At 40.1% G+C, this 19,544-nt stretch overlaps 1 protein-coding gene across 1 annotated transcript in view; it reads left to right on the top strand.

Moving 5' to 3' along the window:
* Nucleotides 1–19,544, top strand: part of GALNT2 (polypeptide N-acetylgalactosaminyltransferase 2) — a 291,717-nt gene that overhangs the window by 255,081 nt on the left and 17,092 nt on the right. Inside the window, exons 12-14 of the mRNA XM_007535130.3 lie at nucleotides 16,563–16,655; nucleotides 16,945–17,028; nucleotides 19,352–19,478. Coding sequence (XP_007535192.1) covers nucleotides 16,563–16,655; nucleotides 16,945–17,028; nucleotides 19,352–19,478 — 304 coding nt within the window. The remainder of the gene's footprint in view (nucleotides 1–16,562; nucleotides 16,656–16,944; nucleotides 17,029–19,351; nucleotides 19,479–19,544) is intronic.

The raw sequence follows: 19,544 nt of genomic DNA, 5'->3' as shown, positions 1-19,544 counted from the left end.
TCAGCCATTCATTTGTTATTGAGCACCTGTGTTGCTTCCAGGTTATGGCTATTAAGAATTGTGCTGCTATGATCATAAGTGTACATAAATCTGAGATAGCTGTGATTAACTTCTTAGGATATATACCTAGGAGAGGAATTACTGGGTCATAAGGAAGGTCTGATTTAACCCTTGTGAAAGCTCTCCAGATTGCTCCCCACGGGAGTTGAACCAATTTACATTCCCACCAGCAGTGCAGGAGGGTTCCTTTGTTGCTACAACCTCTCCAGCATTTGTTGCTGCTACCTTTTCTGATGGATGACATATTCCTAGGAGTGAGGTGGTATCTCAATTGTTGTCCTTATTTGCATTAATCTGACAATCAGTGACCTTGAGCAATTTTTCTTATGTCTGATGGGCTTTTGTATCTCTTCATTTTTTTAAATTACTTTATTGGGGAAATTAATGTTTTATAGTCGACAATAAATACAGGAGTTTGTATGTGCATAACATTTCCCAGTTTTTCATATAACAATACAACTCACACTAGATCCTCCTCTGCCATCATGTTTTCAGGACCTTAACCCAACCCCTCAACCCCCCACCCTCAGCCACCCCAGAGTCTTTTACTTTAGTGCAACACACCAACTCCAATCCAGGTTCTGCTTAGTGTTTTCTCTTCTGATCTTGTTTTTCAACTTCTACCTGTGGATGAGATGATCCCATATTCATCCTTCTGCTTCTGACTTATCTCACTTAATATAATTCCTTCAAGTTCCATCCAAGATGGGCTGAAAATGGTGAAATCACCATTTTTAATTGCTGAGTAGTGTGTGTGTGTGTGTGTGTGTGTGTGTGTGTGTGTGTGTGTGTATGTGTGTGTTACTCATCTGTTGTTGGACACCTGGGTTGCTTCCAGGTTTAGCTGTTACAAATTTTGCTGCTTGGACATAGGTATACACAGATCTTTTTGGATGTGTGTGTTTGTTTGCTTAAGATATATCCCTAGGAGAGGAATTGCAAGGTCCATTTCTGCCTCCTGAGAGTTATCTAGTCTGCTCTGCACAGGGATTGGACCAACTTACATTCCCACCAGCAGTGCAGGAGGGTTCCTTTGTCCCGACCACATCTCCAGTATTTCTTGTTGTTACCTTTTCTGATGGATGGCCTTCTCACAGGAGTGAGGTATTACTTCATTATTATATTTATTTGCATTTCTCTGAAATCAATGACTTGGAGCATTTTTTGTATGTTTGTGGGCCTTTCACATCTCTTCTATGAGGAATATTCTATTCATATAATCTCCCCTTTTTTGGATGGGTTCATTGTCTTTCTTTTTTTCTTCCTCCAGGATTATCACTGTATCTTGGTGCCTGTTCTACAAATCCACTGCTCCTTGGGGCCATTTTCCCCCCATTTCATTGCCCTTGTTATATTGCCATTGCTGTTATTGTTGTTGGATAGGGCAGAGACAAATGGAGAGAGGAGGGGAAGACAGGGAGAGAAAGATAGACACCTGCAGACCTGCTTCACCATTTGTGAGGTGACCCTCCCTGCCGTGGGGAGCAGGAGGATCGAACCAGCATCTTTGTGACAGTCCCTGTGCTTCACTCCATGTGTGCTTAACCACTGTGCTACTGCCAGACCCCCTCATTTGTTTTCTTGTTGCTGAGTTTGGTAAGCTTTTTTAAATATATTTGGTTATTAAACTCTTGCCTGATGTATGGCATGTAAAGCTCTTCTCCCATTCTGTGGGGGGTTTCTTGGTTTGAGTAGTGGTTTCTTTTGCTGTGTAGAAGCTTTTTAATTTGATGTACTCCCGTTTGTTTATTCTTCTTTATAATTGAATTCATTTCATTGAAGTTTTTAAATTATATAGAGAGTTTTTAATTGTATATATTGCTATATCTGCTAATATTTTCCTCTAAGTATTTGATAATTTCTGGTCTAACATCCAAGTCTTTGGTCCACTTGGAATTTACTTTTGTGTTTGGTGAAATATAGTGGACCAGTTTCATTCTTCTGCAACTTTCAACCCATTTTTTCCCAACACCATTTGTTGAAGAGACTCCCCTCCCCCATTTAATAGTCTTGAAAGTCCTAGTCATACTTACTAAGCAAAAGAAAGGAACAAAATGGATACAGATCAAAGGGGAAGAATAAAAGTTATCTGATTTATCAGGTTCATAGAAAATCTTGGGAGTCGGGCGGTAGCACAGCAGGTTAGGCACACGTGGTGCAAAGCGCAAGGACTGGCTTAAGGATCCCAGTTCAAGCCCCCGGCTCCCCACCGGCAGGGGAGTTGCTTCACAGGCGGTGAAGCAGGTCTGCAGGTGTCTGTCTTTCTCTCCCCCTCTCTGTCTCCCCCTCCTCTCTCCACTTCTCTCTGTCCTATCTAATAATGACAACATCAACAATAAAAAAAAAACTGCAACAACAGTGAAAAACAACAAGGGCAACAAAAGGGAAAATAAATATTAAAAATAGAAATGAAAAATACATCTTTAAAAAAAAAAAGAAAATCTCAAATAACCCAGTAGGAATCTCCTGCAAATTGCTAAGCAGTATAGTCAGGTGGCTATAAGATTAATATATAAAAATCGGTGGCATTCTTCTATGCAAATACTAAGAATTCTAGGAATCAATCCAATGTACAGTGACAGTAAAACAATTAAATATGTATATGCACACTTAAAGGAATTGAAATTGAGTTAATATTAAGTTGAAATTGAATTACTACTGAAAGAAACCAAGACACAAAGAAATTTGAAGATAGGTCCAATGGCACAATGTATAAAGCACTGGACTTTCAATCATTAAGTCCTAATTTTAATCTGTAGCATCACAAGTATAAGAGTGATGCTCCGAGTATATATGTAATATTTTTCTCTGTCCTTAATTTTAAGATGTGTCTTGGTGTCAGTTGCTTTGGGTTTAGTAACTTAAGTGTTCTCTCAGCTTCTTGGAAGTCTATGTTCTAAAAACTGTCCAGGTGTAAAAAAAAAAATGTTCTACTATCATTTCTTTGAATGTGGTCTCTTCTCCTTTCTCTCTTTTCTTTATTAAGGGATTAATGCTTTACAGTCAACAGTAAAATACAATAGTTTGTACATGTATTACATTTTCACACACAATAAAACTCCCACTAGGTCCTCCTCTACTTAATGTTTCTACTTAGTGTTTTTTCTTGTCTTGTTATTTAACTTCTGCCTATGAGTAAGATCATCCCATATTCATCCTTCTGTTTCTGACTTATTTCACTTAGCATGATTTCTTTTTTTTTTAATTTTTTAATCTTTATTTATTGGATAGAGACAGCCATAAATCAAGAGGGAAAGGGGTGATAGAAAGGGAGAGAGACAGAGAGACGCCTATAGCACTGCTTCACCAGTTGCAAAGCTTTCCCCCTGCAGGTGGGGACCAGGGGCTGAGACTCAGGTCCTTGTGCATTGTTATACATGCGCTCAAGCAGGTGTGCCACGACCCAGGCCCTCTTAACATGATTTCTTCAAGCTCCATCCAAGATGGGCTGAAAACTGAAATCACCAATTTTAATAGCTGAGTAGTATTCCATTGTGTATATAAACCACAACCTGCTCAGCCAGTTATCTGTTGTTGTTGGACACCTAGGTTGCTTCCAGGTTTTAGCTATTACAAATTGTGCTGCTAAGAAAACGTGTACACTGATCTTTATGGATGGGTGTGTTGGTTCCTTACAATATATCCCCAGGTGAGGAATTGCAGGATCATAGGGTAGGTCCACTTCTAGTGTTCTGAGAGTTCTCCAGACTGTTCTCCACAGAGGTTGGACCAATTGACACTCCCACCAGCAGTACAGGAGAGTTCTTTTTATCTCAAAACCTCTCCAGCATTTGCTGCTATTACCTTTTCTGATGTATGACATTCTCACAGGAGTGAAGTGGTATCTCATTGTTGTCTTTATTTACATTTCTCTGACAATCAAAGACTTGGAGCATTTTTCATGTGTTTCTCAGCCATTTGGACCTCTTCTGTGGTGAATATTCTGTCCATGTCCTCTTGCCATTTTTGGATGGGGTCATTTGTTTTCTTGTGGTCGAGTTTGGCAAGCCCTATATTTATTTTGGTTATTAACTCTTGTCTGATGTATGGCATGTAAACATCTTCTGCCATTCTGTGAGGGGTCTCTTGGTTTGGGTAGTGGTTTCTTTTGCTGTGCAAAAGCTTTCTAATTTGATATAGTCTCATAGGTTTATTGTTGCCTTAGACTTTTTTGTAATTGAATTCGTTTCATTGAAGATGTCTTTAAAATTTATGCAGAAGGGGGTCGGGTAGTAGCACAGTGGGTTAAGCGCATGTGGTGCAAGCACAAGGACCAGCATAAGGATCCCTGTTTGAGCCCCCGGGTCTCCACCTGCAGGGGAGTTCCTGCACAAGCGGTGAAGTAGGTCTGCAGGTGTCTATCTTTCTCTCCCCCTCTCTGTCTTCCCCTCCTCTCTCCATTTCACTCTGTCCTATCCAACAACAATGACATCAATAACAATGATAGTAACCACAACAACAATAAAAAAAAGAAAAACAGGGCAACAAAGGGGAAAAAATGGCCTCCAGGAGCAGTGGATTGATTCCTGGTGCAGGCACTGAGCCCTGCAATAACCCTGGAGGCAAAAAAAAAAAAAAAGAATGGTGAAGACCAGATGGCAACAAAATATAAGTTAAAAAAATTATGCAGAAAAGAGTTCTGCCGATATTTTACTCTAAGTATCTCATAGTTTGTGGTTTAACATCCAAGTCCTTGATCCGCTTGAAATTTACTTTTGTATTTGGTGAAATATAGTGGTTCACTTTCATTCCTCTGCATGTTTCAACCTATTTTTTTCCAACACCATTTGTTGAAGAGACTCTGTTTTCCCTATTTAATAGTCTGGGCACCTTTGTCAAAGAGTAGATGTCCATAGGTGTGGGGGCTTACTTGTTCTATTCCACTGGTTAGTGTGTCTATTCATGTCCCAGTAACAAGCAGTTTTGATGACAATGGCCCTATAATACAATTTGAGATCTGGGAATGTGATGCCTTCAGTTCTGTTCTTTCTTCTCAAGATTGTTTTGGCAATTCTATGTCTTTTCTGGTTCCAGACAAACATTTGTAGTATTTTTTCTATTCTCCTAAGAATGGGGTTGGGATCTTGATGGGGCTAGTATTAAATTTGTATAATGGCTCTAGGTAGTATATTTATTTTGATGATGTTAATGCTTCCAACCCATGAACATGGAATATCTTTCTACTTCCTTGTGTCCTTTTCAATTTACTTGAGTAGTGACTCATAATTTTCAGTATACAAGTCTTTTACTTCTTTGGTTAGGTTTATTCCTAGATATTTGATTGTTTTTGTTGCTATAGTAAAAAGGAATTGAGTTCCGGGTTTCAACTTCTTCTAACTTAGTGTTTGAATAGAGGAATACCACTGATTTTTGAATACTAATTTTGTAGCATGACACCTCACTGTATTGTCTGATGATTTGCAGAAGCTTCTTGCTGGATTCCTTAGGTTTTTCTATGTATACTATCATGTCATCTGCAAATAAGGAGAGTTTGACTTCTTCTCTTCCAATCTGTATGCCTTTAATTCCTTGCTCCTGCCTGATTGTTATGGCAAGAACTTATGTTGAACAGTAATGGTGATAGTGGGCAGCCCAGTATAGTACCTGATCTGACGGGAAATACTTCCAGTTTTCACCACGAGTATGATGTTGGCTGTAGGTTTACTACTATCTTCAGGAATTTTCCTTCTATTCCCATATTTTGTAGTGTTTTGATCATAAAGGGATGTTGTATTTCGTCAAAGGCATTTATTGATATGGCCATGTGGTTTTTTGTATTGCTTTTATTGATGTGTTGGATCACGTTGATTAATTTACGTATGTTAAACCAAACAGCTTGCAGACCTGGGATAAACCCCACTTGGTCATAATAAGAATCTTTTTTATTATTTATTTATTTATTTAAGAAAGGATAAATTAACAAAACCATAGGGTAGAAGGGGTACAACTCCACACAATTCCCACCACCCAATCTCCATATCCCACCCCCTCCCCTGATAGCTTTCCCACTCTCTATCCCTCTGGGAGCATGGACCCAGGGTCATTGTGGGTTGCAGAAGGTAGAAGGTCTGGCTTCTGTAATTGCTTCCCCGCTGAACATGGGCGTTGACTGGTCGGTCCATACTCCCAGTCTGCCTCTCTCTTTCCCTAGTAGGGTGGGTCTCTGGGGAAGCGGAGCTCCAGAACACATTGGTGGGGTCTTCAGTCCAGGGAAGCCTGGCCGGCATCCTGATGACATCTGGAACCTGGTGACTGAAAAGAGAGTTAACATACGAAGCCAAACAAATTGTTGTGCAATCATGGACCCAAAGCTTGGAATAGTGGAGAGGAAGTGTTAGGGGGGTACTCACTGCAAACTCTAGTGTACTTCTGCTTTCAGGTATATATATTGCAGTAGTTTACGGATACGTGTGAACATATGCTCTCTATCACAGAAACTGGTGTATATCTAGGTTTTGGGACTTTGTTAGAAAGTGATCCACCTGGGATGGAATTAGAGAATACTATGAAAGGAAAGGTCTCACCCAGGTAATGAAGCTGAAGGGTTGTCATTCCACACGTAAAGTCTCTGGACACAGTCTGAAGTGAAGCTTGTTGAGGTGGCAATCGTTGTGTTGATTAGGGTGTGATCGGCAGATGCAATATTATTTGATATGGAAGGAATCTTTTTAATATACTGCTGAAACCGGTTGACTAGAATTTTGTTCAATATTTTGGCATCTATGTTCATCAGAGATATTGGTCTGTAGTTTTCTTTTTTGGTTGTATCCCTGTCTGCTTTTAGTATCAAAGTGATGTTGGCTTCATAGAAGCTGGAAGGGAGTATTCCAGTGTCTTCAATCATCTGGAAGACTTTTAAAAGTAGTTAAAACTAGTTCTTCTTTGAAGTTTTTGTAGAATTCATTTGTAAAACCATCTGGTCAAGGACTTTTATTCTTGGGAAGATTTTTAATAACTTTCAATTTCATTAGCTGTGATGGCCCTGTTCATGTTATCTAGTTCCTCTTTACTTAATTTTGGAAGTTGGTAGGTATCTAGGAAATTGTCCGTTTCTTTCAGGTTCTCTAGCTTGGTGACATTTAGTTGTTCATAGAAGCCTAGCATGATATGTTGAATTTCTGTGGTGTCTGTTGTGCTATCTCCTCTTTCATTTACTATCCGATTTATTTGGGTCTTCTCTCCTTTTTGTTTTGTGAGTCTGGCTAAAGGTTTGTCGATTTTGTTCACTCTTTCAAAGAACCAACATTTACTTTCGTTGATCTTTAGTACGATTTTATTACTTTCAATGTTAGTTATTGTTGCACTAACTTTAGTTATTTCTTTCCTTCTGGTTGCTTTAGGGTTCTTTTGTTCTTCTTCTTCTTCTTCTGGGTCCTTAAGATATGCAATCAGTCTGTTTATTTGTGCTTCTTCTTGTTTCCTAATTTGTGCTTGTATGGCTGTGAACTTCCCTCTCAGTACTGCCTTAGCTTTGTCCCAAATATTTTGATAGCTTATGTCTTCATTTTCATTGAACTCTTGAAACAGTTTGATTTCTTCCTTAATTTCCTTTTGACCCAGTAGTTGTTAAGTAGTGTACTGTTGAGCTTCCACATTTTGGGACTGTCATTAGTCTTTTGTTGATTGTGAAATGTTAGTTTAATTCCAGTATGTTCTGATTTCACTTGCTGCGGTGGTGGCGGTGGGACGCAGAAAAAGGAGGTTTGGAACAGAAAGTGAACACAATCCTTTATTCACGCGGGGACCTCAGGGTTGGGGTGGGAATGCAGCAGTTGGGGCCACGTGGAGCTAGCCAAAATGGCCGCCTCCTGCTACCCACCACACCCTCTGTCACCGAGGTGAAAAGCAGGCAAGAGAGCGAGGGGCAGAAGAAGGGCTTTTATGGGAATAGCTCTCATGAGAATGAGAATGGGGAGGAATAACCATAGCACTCCAGGGTAGGATAATAACTTTCACGGGAATGGGAAGGGGGAGGAGTAGCCAAAGCACTCCAGCTATCATGGGGAATTGGCAATGTCCTGAGGGCACAATATGGCAGAACAGGAGCTCAGAGAATGTCCCAACTCTTGCGGGAACTAGCCATAGCCTGAGGGGACAACATGGCAGATATGACTGCATCTGCACAATTTCCCAGCATTCTGAGAATATGTTTGGGATGATTTCAATGCTACTGAGTTTGCTGATGCTGTCCTTGTGGCCTAACATATGGTCTGTTCTTGAGAATGACCCATGTGGACTGCCAGGCTAGCATGGGGGTGCCTGTTCCCCAGGTGCATGCTCTAGGTTGGAGAGAACTCAGCTGGACTCAGCCTGGGCTGCTACTCACTCAGCAACGCTGGAAATAGAGGACTCAGGAATTTGTGGCAGCATGGTAATGCAAAAGGGATCTATTGACCAGAGAGCCAATGCTTTTATAGGATAAAACCAGAAGTGGCAAGTCGGAAACGGAAATGGCTAGGAAAGGGGGTGATGAAAGGCAAAAGCACGCTGGGAAGGTAGAAACTTCCTTAGCAACTGTTGCGAGGGTTTTAACCGGAGGGATTGATGTTACCCTGAAGGCAGGGCGGGTCTTCAGGTAGAAAGAAGATAAATCAATGGAATGGGTGGGGATCTTTCAGGCAAAACAATGATTGTGTAAATAGACCATAATATCAGCAATGCAGGATGGAGGTGGGAGGCTGGCTTAATGCCTGACAGTGGACTTGAGTAAAATGTGTATTCCAGTTTCTTGGGGTGAATGACTCTGAAAATGTCCAATAGTTCTAGTTTATGTATCTCCTCATTTAGCTCCCTCAGGTCTTTATTGATTTTCTTCCTGGATGATCTGTAAAGTTAAGAAAGGGGGGTGTTGAAGTCCCCTGTTATGACTGTGTTGCTGTTAATATATTGCTGTAGCTCTTTCAGTAGATGTTTGATGTATTTAGATGACTTCTCATTGGGTGCATAGATGTTAATAATTATTAAGTCCTCTTGGTTGACTAATCCTCTGAGCATTAAGTAGTGTCCTTCCCTATCTTTTTAAATTTTATTTATTTTAAAGTCTACCGTGTTAGATATGAGAATAGCTGTTCCTGCCCTTTTTTGTGATCTATTGGCTTGTATGATAGTTTTCCATCCTTTCACTTTGAGTCTGTGTTTGTCTTGATGAGTTAGGTGGGTTTCCTGTAGACATCATATTGTTGGGTTGTGTTTTCTGATCCATCTTCCTACTCTGTGTCTTTTAATAGGTGAATTCAGGCCATTGACATATATTGATGTCAAGAACTGAAGATATTTTAATGCCATTCTTGTAGAGTTTTAGAGTGTTCTGATTTATAGCATATTTATGGTGGTCTGACTGTTAATAGGAGACCTTTCAGAACTTCTTGAAGGGTAGACTTGGTGGTAGTTGATTCTTTCAACTGTTGCTTGTCTGAGAAGGTTTTTATGCTTCCATCTAGTCTGAATGACAGTCTAGCAGGATACCGTATTCTTGGTTGAAAGCTTTTCTCATTGAGTACTCAATAGATATCTTGCCATTCTCTTCTGGCCTGTTGTGTTTGTGTAGAGAAGTCTGCTGCTAATCTTATGGGTTTTCCTCTGTAGGTGACTCTTTGTTTATCTCTTGCAACCTTCAGGATCCTTTCTTTATCCTTATTCCTTTCCATTCTCAATGTGATGTGTCTTCGTGTCTTTAAGTCTGCATTAATTCTGTTTGGCACTCTGGGGCTTCTTGAACCTTTATGTCTTTGATGTTGTCTAGACTAGAGAAGTTCTCAGCTATTATGTCCTAAAGAATGCTTTCTTCCCCTCCCTCTCTTTCTTCTGCCAGTAATGTGTATATTATTTCTTTTGAAATCATCCCATAGGTCTCTATTGTTGTTTTCAGTATTTGTTAATCTCTTTTTGAGATCTCTTACTTCTTTTTTAGTTGTCTCTAATTCGTCCTTGATATTGTTAATTCTGTCTTCAGTCTCATTGATTCTATTCTCTCTCCCCTCTACTGTTTTCTGGAGTTCATCTGTTTTGTTACCCCGTTCTGATACTGTTTTAGCTTGTTCAGCTAGTTGTGTTCGTAGCTCAGCTATTTCAGCTTTCAGTTCTCTAATAACCTTGAGATAATTAGTGTTTTCTTCCAGAGTCTCATTAGTTGTTTCTCCATTTCTGATGACAATTCTTTCAAACCCTTTACTCACTCCTGTGATTATTTCCTTAACGAGTGTTAGGATACTGACCTCATTATTCTGTGCTTCAACCTTTGTGGGGGCTTTTAGCTGGACTCTTGTCCTGGTTCATTTCTCCAGTATTTCTTCTGGTTGGTTTAACATTTTTATATAGTATGTTATGAGGTACCCCTCTCAGTACTTTTCATATTACTGATCACTCTTGCCTGGATTGACTTGTGTCTAAGTAAGTTAATTAAAGAGTTCACAGTTGTGGAAATTGACAGTTGTTTCAATATTATTTTAATCCCTGAGTTGGAGCTCAGTGGCTTACAAGCCTCTTTTGTTCGTTTTCTTCCTTGTAGGCTATGGGAGTCTGAGGGCTTTTAAACTATAAGTAGACTTCTTCACATAATTACTGACTCCTGACCAAGAGTCAAAGCAAAGTGGGGCAGAGGTAATCCAGTGGTTATGCAAAGAGACTCTCACAGCCCCATCACTAGGCCACAGAGGTATAGATCTCCTGATTTTCCTGGTTAATTTTCTGTCCCCTGGTGTCAGCACAGGGTCTGCCCCCACTGCTGCAGATTCTGAGGGTAGTAGCAATGGAGACTCACAGTTGCATTTGGTGAGTCTCAGGAGAGTCCTCTCCTCCCTTCAGCTGTCTTTTTGTTGGTGAAACAGACTGGAGGTAGTGTCTCAACTGGTAAACTGCTGGACTATTACCAGCCACTTAATCTCTCCCTAGGCTCCTCTCTGTCCTCCAGCCATACGTGTTTGCACTCACCTGTGATTTGGTGGGTTCCTGAAGTCATTCTAGTCCTGTTTTGTTGTGGTGCCAGGTGGTCTCCTTTGATATTCCTATTTGACCTGGGAGAGGAAAGGAGAGAAACACAGCTGCTGCTGCTCTGTAGCCCCACCTCCAGAAGTCCTCTTAGCATCTGTTAATCATAATGTCTGTCTGGGTATTGGTTTCTTTTGTTTTGCAGATACTGTATTAGCTTGTTCAGTTAGTTGTGCTCTTATCTCAGCTATTTCCACTTTCAGCTCTCTACCTACTGTATTAGCTTGTTCAGCTAGTTGTGCTTTTAGCTCAGCTATTTCAGCTTTCAGCTCTCTAACTACCTCGAGATAGTGCTTTCTTTCAGAGTTTCATTTGTCGTTTCCCCATTACTGATGCTATTACTTTCAAATGCTTTTCATATGAAAAATGCCTCAATTCGTATTTTAATGTTGCCCTCATTTTTATGTACTTCTACCTTTGTGGGGCTTTTATCTGGACTTTTATCCTGGTTCATATCTCCAATGTTTCTTCTTGGTTTAACCATTTTATATGATGTTTTATGATGTCCCTCTGTCATGACTTTTCAATCCACTGATCACTCTTACCTGGATTGACTTGTGTCTAAGGTACTTAAAGAGTTCACAGTTGTGGAAATTAACATTTGTTTTAGTATTCTCTCAGTCCCTGAGTTTAAGCACAGTGGTTGTTAAATCCTCTTAGGTTCTTTTTCTTCCCTGTAGACTATGGGAGTCTGAGGGCTTTTTAACTATAAGTAGGTTTTTTAGCTTAAACACTCACCCCTGACAAAAGAGATGTTTTATCTCTTGTCAGATTGGGGAGAGATAACACAGTGGTTATGCAAGGAGACTTCCACACCCCGAAGGTTCAAAGCCCTATGCCCAATTCAGCTGCTCTGACAGTAGCCAGAGCCAAACCAGGCAGCACTCCTTGGCCCTGTGAGTTTCTATAAACCAAAAAGACTGCTGACCTTCCAAGGGGCTGTTGCAATGGAGACTCACAGTTGCGTTTAGTGAAACTTAGGGGGACCCTCTCCTCCTTTCAGCGGTCTTTCTGTTAATAAAAATCAAACTGGAGGTGTTGCCTCAACTGTTAATGTGCCTGACTGCTAACAGTCATTCCTGAGAGACACAGGCTTTTAGTCCCAGGAATCTCTCCTTAGGCCCCTCTGTCCATGAGCCACTTGTGTTTACACTCACCCGTGACTTGGTGGGTTCCCAAAGTGGTCCTATTCTTCTCTTGTTGCATTCTCAGGTAATCTTGGCTAGTCCTAGTTATCCGGGGAGAGGAAAGAGAAAAGAAATGCAGCTGCTGCTACTCCATAGCTTTCCGTCCAGAAGTCTTTTTTTGTCTCTTTTGTAGATATTCATATCCTATTCTCGTTTTTGAATTGGGTTATTTGCTTTTTTGATACTGAGTGTGTTGAACTCTTTCTATATTTTGACTCTTAGCCTCTTGTCTGATATATGGCATGTAAAGATCTCCTATTCAAACACAAGTGAATACAGAAGAAACAGCAGCAAAAGGAAAAAGATTTTCAAATCAGAGAGAAGGAAAGAAAAAGAGAAAGACAAGCAAGCTCCTCCCACAATATAGAGCACAACCAATCAACAATCAGTTGTGCAACAACAGCCAATTTTGGCCCAACCAGAGACATGTGAAAACAAACTACAGCAAAAAAGCTAATGAATAAATATATAAATAAAACCCTAACAATCAGTCTGAAGATTAAAACATTGCAGATTGGCTGTGCACAACCAACCCCCTCTTCCTAAACAAAGCAAAAACAAACAATTACAAGAAGCAACTATCAAACAAACTCAAGAGATAGACGGAAGAAAGAATGGTAGATAAATTATAAATTAACCCAAGCAAAACTGATGGAGATTATTCTCACAGCCCAAGCAGGGGCAACAATTGGTCCAGGTAGTCAACCACTCAAAATTCTAGCCTCCTTCAAAAATAAAAAAAGGAAAGAAAAAAAGCCTTGGGTTGGGAAAAATTCCTTCTTCCTTTGGGTGACTCCCCACTGAGTTTGGAATCTTGTTAATGAGATTAACTCCTGGAGAACCTCCTTGTCTGTAGTTGGTTCACTTACCCCTCTGGCATGGGACTTGGTCTTGTGGAGAGTGGGGGGAGGTACAGAGGGAATAAAACTCAGGGCCACAGTCAACTCTGCAGCTCCTTTGTCTTTTTCAGCCTCTACTTGCCAGTCTAAGGGTGGGTTATAAGGCTCTACCTTGATTCCACTTTGACCTTTCCTGCATAATTCCTCCACTACTGGCCTGGAAAGCATGCCCTCACCCAAAATTCCCAGTTTTAAAGCAGTCTTCTTGCTGAGCATATGCCAAGTGTTGTCTTCAAGCCACCATCGTGGCTCTGGCCCCTCAGAATTCCAATTTTTATGAGATGATCAGTATTAGAATAGAACCAGGAGCACAACAACAGGGAAGGGGGGAACAAAATAAAGTGATGCACTCCATTGTTGGTGAACTAAGGCCAAATTCACAAAGACTATTGGAGATATTATAAGTCACAACATTTATGATATCCATAAAATAAAATATAACACAAAGACAAATAGGAAACATATACACAGTAGGCAAAACCATTATAGAAAACCATCCACATAAAACAACAAATAGGAAAAAAGCCAACAAGAACACAAAACAATCTCAAAACAAAATTCAGAAAGGCTGTAAGCAACACAATCACCCTAAGTAAATTCAGAAAGGCTGTAAGCAACAATAACCACCCTAAATGTGAATGGCTTAAATTCACCAGTCAAAAGATTCAGAATGACTGAATAGATCAAAAAGCAGGACCCTGTGTCTCCAGGTGTTGAACCAGGATGGTCATCCAAAGACCACCAAGAGACAGTTTTAGGTATGCAAATGCAAAGAAGCCTTTATTACTAGCCAGGCTAGGGTCAGGACAGTTGCAGACGCAGCTGCTCCTGGTGCTGACCCTGGGCCCCAGCAACTGGCTCTCTTTTTATAGGAGTGCCCAAATAATTGAGCAAATATCTCATAGTTTCAGTTAGATCAGGGGGGTTGCAAAATTTTCAGTTTCCCGTTACGTTTTAGTTCAGTTTCAGTAAACTGCTTGTTTTTCTCATACCACTTTCCCAAGAAGTGTTCCCGTGAATTGTTATTCAGGGAACAATGCTAGCTTAGGGCTTCCAGCTCCTAACACAGGAAATACACATCCAAAGGAAGGACAAACAGAAGCTCTGGGTGCTGGGCAGTGACATCTATTCTAATATCAAATAAGTCAGACTCTTAAAGAAGGTAGAAAGTGACAGACATAGGCACTACATATTAAAGGATCAGTCCAACAGTAAGACATAAGCTCTTCATATATGTGCACCCAAATACATATATTTTAAAAAGTGTTTATTGACTTTAACATCAACAGCAGCACAGTATTAGTTAAAAATCTCAATATACCACTCACAGCAAGAAACAGATCATCAGGACAAAAAGTCAACAAAGACATAAATGCAGTCATAGATGAGTTGAACTTAACAGATATATTCAGAACCTCTTATCTGCTCACCCCCCAAAAAAGAATATATATTCTTTTCAAATGCACATAGAACATTCTTAAAGATTGAGTATGTGTTGGGACACAAAGCCAGCCTTAATAAAAATGTGAATATTAAAATTATAAAAAGCATCTTTTCTGATTATGTGGTGGTAAGGTTGGAAATCAACCACAAAAAGAAACAGAGAAGTGCACCCAAACTATGGAGACTGAACAATATACTTCTGCATAATATAAAGAGAAATTGAAATTTGCTTGGAGAACAATGAAAATGAAGACACCATCAGACCCTGTGGGGTGCTGCAAAAGCTGTCTGAAATTTATAGGAAGTTTATAGCAACACAGGCCCATATTAACAAAGAAGATCTCAACTAAACCACCTAACATCACAACTGAGTCAGCTAGAAAAGGAGCAACAAAGAGACTCAAAAATCAGCAGGAGGTAAGAGATAGTCAAAATCAGAGCAGAAATTACTGAAATAGAATCCATAGAAACTATCTAAATGATTAATGAAACCAAGAATTGGTTATTTGAAAGGATAAATAAGATAGGTAAACCACTGGCTAGATTCAAGCAAAAAAAGAAAAAGCTATGGTTACAATAATCAGGAATGAGAGAGATAAAATTACAACTGAGGATGGGGAGATACAGAGATCATACATGGATATTATGAACATCTCTGTACATTTCTAGAATCAAACCACCTGTCAAGGATACCACAAAAGGAAGTACACAGCTTAAAAAAGCTAATCACTAGTTTAGAAATTGAATTGGTAATCAAAATCTACCCAAGAAGAAAAGCCAAGGCTGCTTTACTAATGAATTCTATAAGACTTTCAAAGAAGAACTAACACCTGTTCTCCTCAAGCTATTCCAGAAAATTGAATGGCAGACACTACCAAACACATCATATGAGGAAAACATAACTTTGATTCCCAAAGCAGGAGGGAACTCTACCAGAAAAGAAAACTATAGACTTATATCCCTGATGAACCTGGATGCAAAGATCCTGAATAGGATCATGGCAAATTGAATCCAACAATTATTGAATTATTCAAGAGAATAATTCACCAAGGAACCCTTCTGCACTACTCGTGGGAATGTAAGTTAGTCCAGCCCCTGTGCAGAGCAGTCTAGAGAACTTTGACCCTATGACCCTGCAATTCCTCTCCTGGGAATATATCCTAAGGAACTAAACACCCATCCAAAAAGATTGCTGCTGTGTTCACAGCAGCAAAATTTGCAATAGCCAAAACCTGTCCAGCAGCCCAGGTGTCTAGCAACAAATGAGTGACTGAGTAAGTTGTGGTATGTATACACAATGGAATACTACTCAGCTATTAAAATTAGTGATTTTACCATTTTCAGTCCATTTTGGATGGAGCGTGAAGGAATCATGTGAAGTGAAATAATTCAGAAACAGAAGAATGAATATGGGATGATCTCACTCATAGGCAGAAGTTGAAAAATAAGATCAGATGAGAAATCACTAAGCAGAACTTGGACTGGAGTTGGTGTATTGCAGTAAAGTAAAAGACTCTGGGGTGGGTAGATTCAGGTCCTGGAACATGATGACAGAGGAGGACCTAGTGGGGGTTGTACTGTTATGAGGAAAACTGGGAAATGTTAGCCATGTACAAACTATTGTATTTATGGTTGATTGTAAACTCCAATAAAGAATTAAAAAAAAAAAACCAGTGCCAGATATCTCTGTTTGAGTGGGCCTAACTCAATAACCAGGGTTCACAGTCATAAATGCCTGGCTATCAACCAACCTAAGTAGTAACTAGTAGTTTGAGGTTGCAGATGTCAATGTCAAATCCCCCATATGCCTGAGGCACTTAACTAACATGTAGTCTACTACCCAAGTCTACTAACTCTGTCCATTTTTACCCAAGCTACAAGCCCACCTAGTGTTCCTTAGTAGCACTACAAAAGGCAAAACTAAAAGGAGTAATGCCAACAGAAAGAAAGCAAATCACAGCTTATGGAGATTTATTTTTGTTTGTAGTAACACCCGTCGGGCAGCAGAGGTCTGGATGGATGAATACAAAAATTTCTATTATGCAGCCGTGCCTTCTGCCAGAAATGTTCCTTATGGAAAGTAAGTATACTTTTCTTGGTATTCTTCAGTGGAGGATAGCAGACTTGTACTCCAAGATTCATTCCTTTATCAGAGTTGAGGACAATAGTCAAAGTAAGACAAGACCGTGGTGAGGGCTCTGGGTGGGGAGATGTATGGGAAGTGGGTCAAGTTCATGGGTACAGGGAGCAGAGACAGTACAAATTACCCTGCCAGCCTAAACTGTTCTTATCATGTACATTTCCAAGTTTGATGTAGAAGGCTAGGCACTTCTTAATTTGTAAATGAATCTTGTTTCCCTCTGTTTCAGTATTCAGAGCCGACTGGAACTCAGGAAGAAACTTAGCTGCAAACCTTTCAAATGGTACCTTGAAAATGTCTATCCAGAATTAAGGTAATCCCTTAGAGGGACTGGTTGGTGGCACACCTAGTAGAACACACAAGATACTAAGCCCTTGGTCACCGCCTGCAGGAAGGAAGCCTCACAAATGATGAAGCAGCACTGCACCTACAGCACTCTCCTCCCTGTCTTTATCACCCCCTATCAATGGAAAATGAAAAAAATAATAGTCACTGAGTTTGGTAAAGTCATTGGTCAGGCACTGACTCCCCACCCCTAGTGATAAGCCCTGGTGACAAGAAAAATAAAAAAATAAACCCCCAGGGATCTAGAGTTTTCATTTTGTAAGAACTTCAAAATGACAAATATCAAAGAATTATTGAAGCCTAGATCAAGAGACAAAATGATGCCTGCAATGAGGTCAAGGGATTGGGAGTTAAAGCTCCCAGTGTGAGCCACATGCCTTGATTCCTTACCTGTCCCCTAGCTCTCCTAAATTTGGCCTCTTGTTCTCTCTCTGGCTGATTCATCACTCCGTTCTTTGTAATCTGCGAAACAATCTCAGGATGTCTCCTCATTTAGCTTGCTCCCCCTGATGAGATGACAGGTACTAAGTGACCTCAGGATTGTTGCCTGATCAGCTCTGTAAGGGGTCAGAAGAACATTTCCTAGCCTCTTTGCATGTGTGTCCTGGACTTCTCCCACCCCGCAGGTGTCTGTAGCCTTACCGTCCTGCTTTTGTTACTAGACAGTATACTAGTAGGGCAGAGACTGCGGAATAAATGCACTCCCTCACTTCCTGTTTTGCTTCTGCTTATAGGCAGAACTCCCCCTTCTGTGGGCAGCAGATAAGGGTGATCAGTAGGGGTTTATAGAAGAGACCCTGTTCCTAGTACCTTCAGATTGTTTTGTACCACATATGAAATAAGAGTGAGTGGCAGCAAGCACCCTGCTTCCCTACAGGATGATTAATGATGGAAAAATAATTCTTCCAAACCATCTTTCCACACTCAGCTTTTCATTTCAATTTATTGCCAACTCCTTATCCTGATTGAGCTCTGGTAGCCTTATCTGAGTACCTGTAGGCTTAATGATGCATTGTAACTTTATCTTCTTAATGGGATTGCCAGGCAAGTGTTGCCTTAATGTGCCATATTCCGTATTTTGAGTATTCTCAGAGCATTTTTCAGAAAGTCACTTATCTCCAACAAAATTACTGTAAAAATGCAAAAGTCACCACTAATAATAGCTTTTGCTCCTTTTGCATCTTGTCACAGAGATTTGGTGGAGTTAGATGATACTATTATACTTTACCTCCTCCATGCTATTCACTTACATTGCTCTTGGACCTGTATTCTCTGCTTTTAAAGTACCACATAAGACCATGTGCTCCCCTACCCCTACAGAGAAGTCCCTGGTCATCATCTGTTACCTGACTAATGAGAAACTATCCAACAATGTATTGAAGCCCTGTAAAGCTTACACTTTTCTTTTGCTGTTACCATCTTTAGTGGGCAGTGATGCCAGACAAAAGTGAGATTAAATGTATGGTTTTACCCAGAGGTCACCTGTAATTATGAGGTGGCATTGGAACCTATACCACTTATAAACTTCATCTAAAGGTCATTTAGCATCATACCAGCAATGAATGTATGGAATTCCCCACACTCCCATATTTGCAGAGCAAGAGAGATACCAACCAATATTTTTACTGTGTAAATTGCTACCATTTATTAAGTACTTCCTGTTATCCAGGTACTCAGCTAAATGCTTAAAGTGAAATACTACATGTAACACTTCCAACAGATTTGTTTAGTAAGTGCTATACAGAAGAGGAAATCAAAGTTTAGAGAAAGAGTCTGAAACACTACACCACTAGTATGTGGCAAAGGCAAGGCTCAGAGCTGAGTCTAAACCTTAAGTTTATTATTCTCACCAACTGTGATTTGTATCAAATGACCTGACACATCCATTTAGTTTCTCTCTGCTAGACAGAGGTCATATTCTGAGTCTCTTAGAATGTTCAAAGCAATAGAATCTGACCACACTAATTGTTCTCCCTCCAGAAAGTTTCCTTATATGAAATTAAAAGAATACTTCTTCAATTTAAGTCTTTAGTTACAGTTAAAAATTCAGAAACTCTCTAGAGGGGGAGCCCTTCTCTCTAGATTTCTGGCTGTCCTTCTTCAATAAAGATAATAAAAATAAATTAAAAATAAAAATTTTTTAAAAAGAAGCTCAGAGACATGCTATGTTGCCTGTAGTGGGAAGGGCTATGTAGAAATGCCCTTCATGGTTCCTGCTTCCGGAGCTTGGGGTGGACTACAGAGCTGTGGTCCTGAAAAGTCAAGCAGATGATACTCACATTGTTTTCTAGGGTTCCTGACCATCAAGATATAGCTTTTGGTGCCTTGCAGCAGGGAACCAACTGCCTGGACACTTTGGGACATTTTGCTGATGGTGTTGTTGGAGTCTACGAGTGTCACAATGCTGGTGGGAATCAGGTATGTGTATGGGAGTTGTCTTGAACAACTAGAAACTCAGAGGATACAAGAAGTAGGTCCTCTGGT

The sequence above is a fragment of the Erinaceus europaeus genome, chromosome 6 (genome assembly GCF_950295315.1).
Source record: "Erinaceus europaeus chromosome 6, mEriEur2.1, whole genome shotgun sequence".
Classification (NCBI taxonomy): domain Eukaryota; kingdom Metazoa; phylum Chordata; class Mammalia; order Eulipotyphla; family Erinaceidae; genus Erinaceus; species Erinaceus europaeus.
This window is presented reverse-complemented; position numbering and strand designations above follow the sequence as displayed.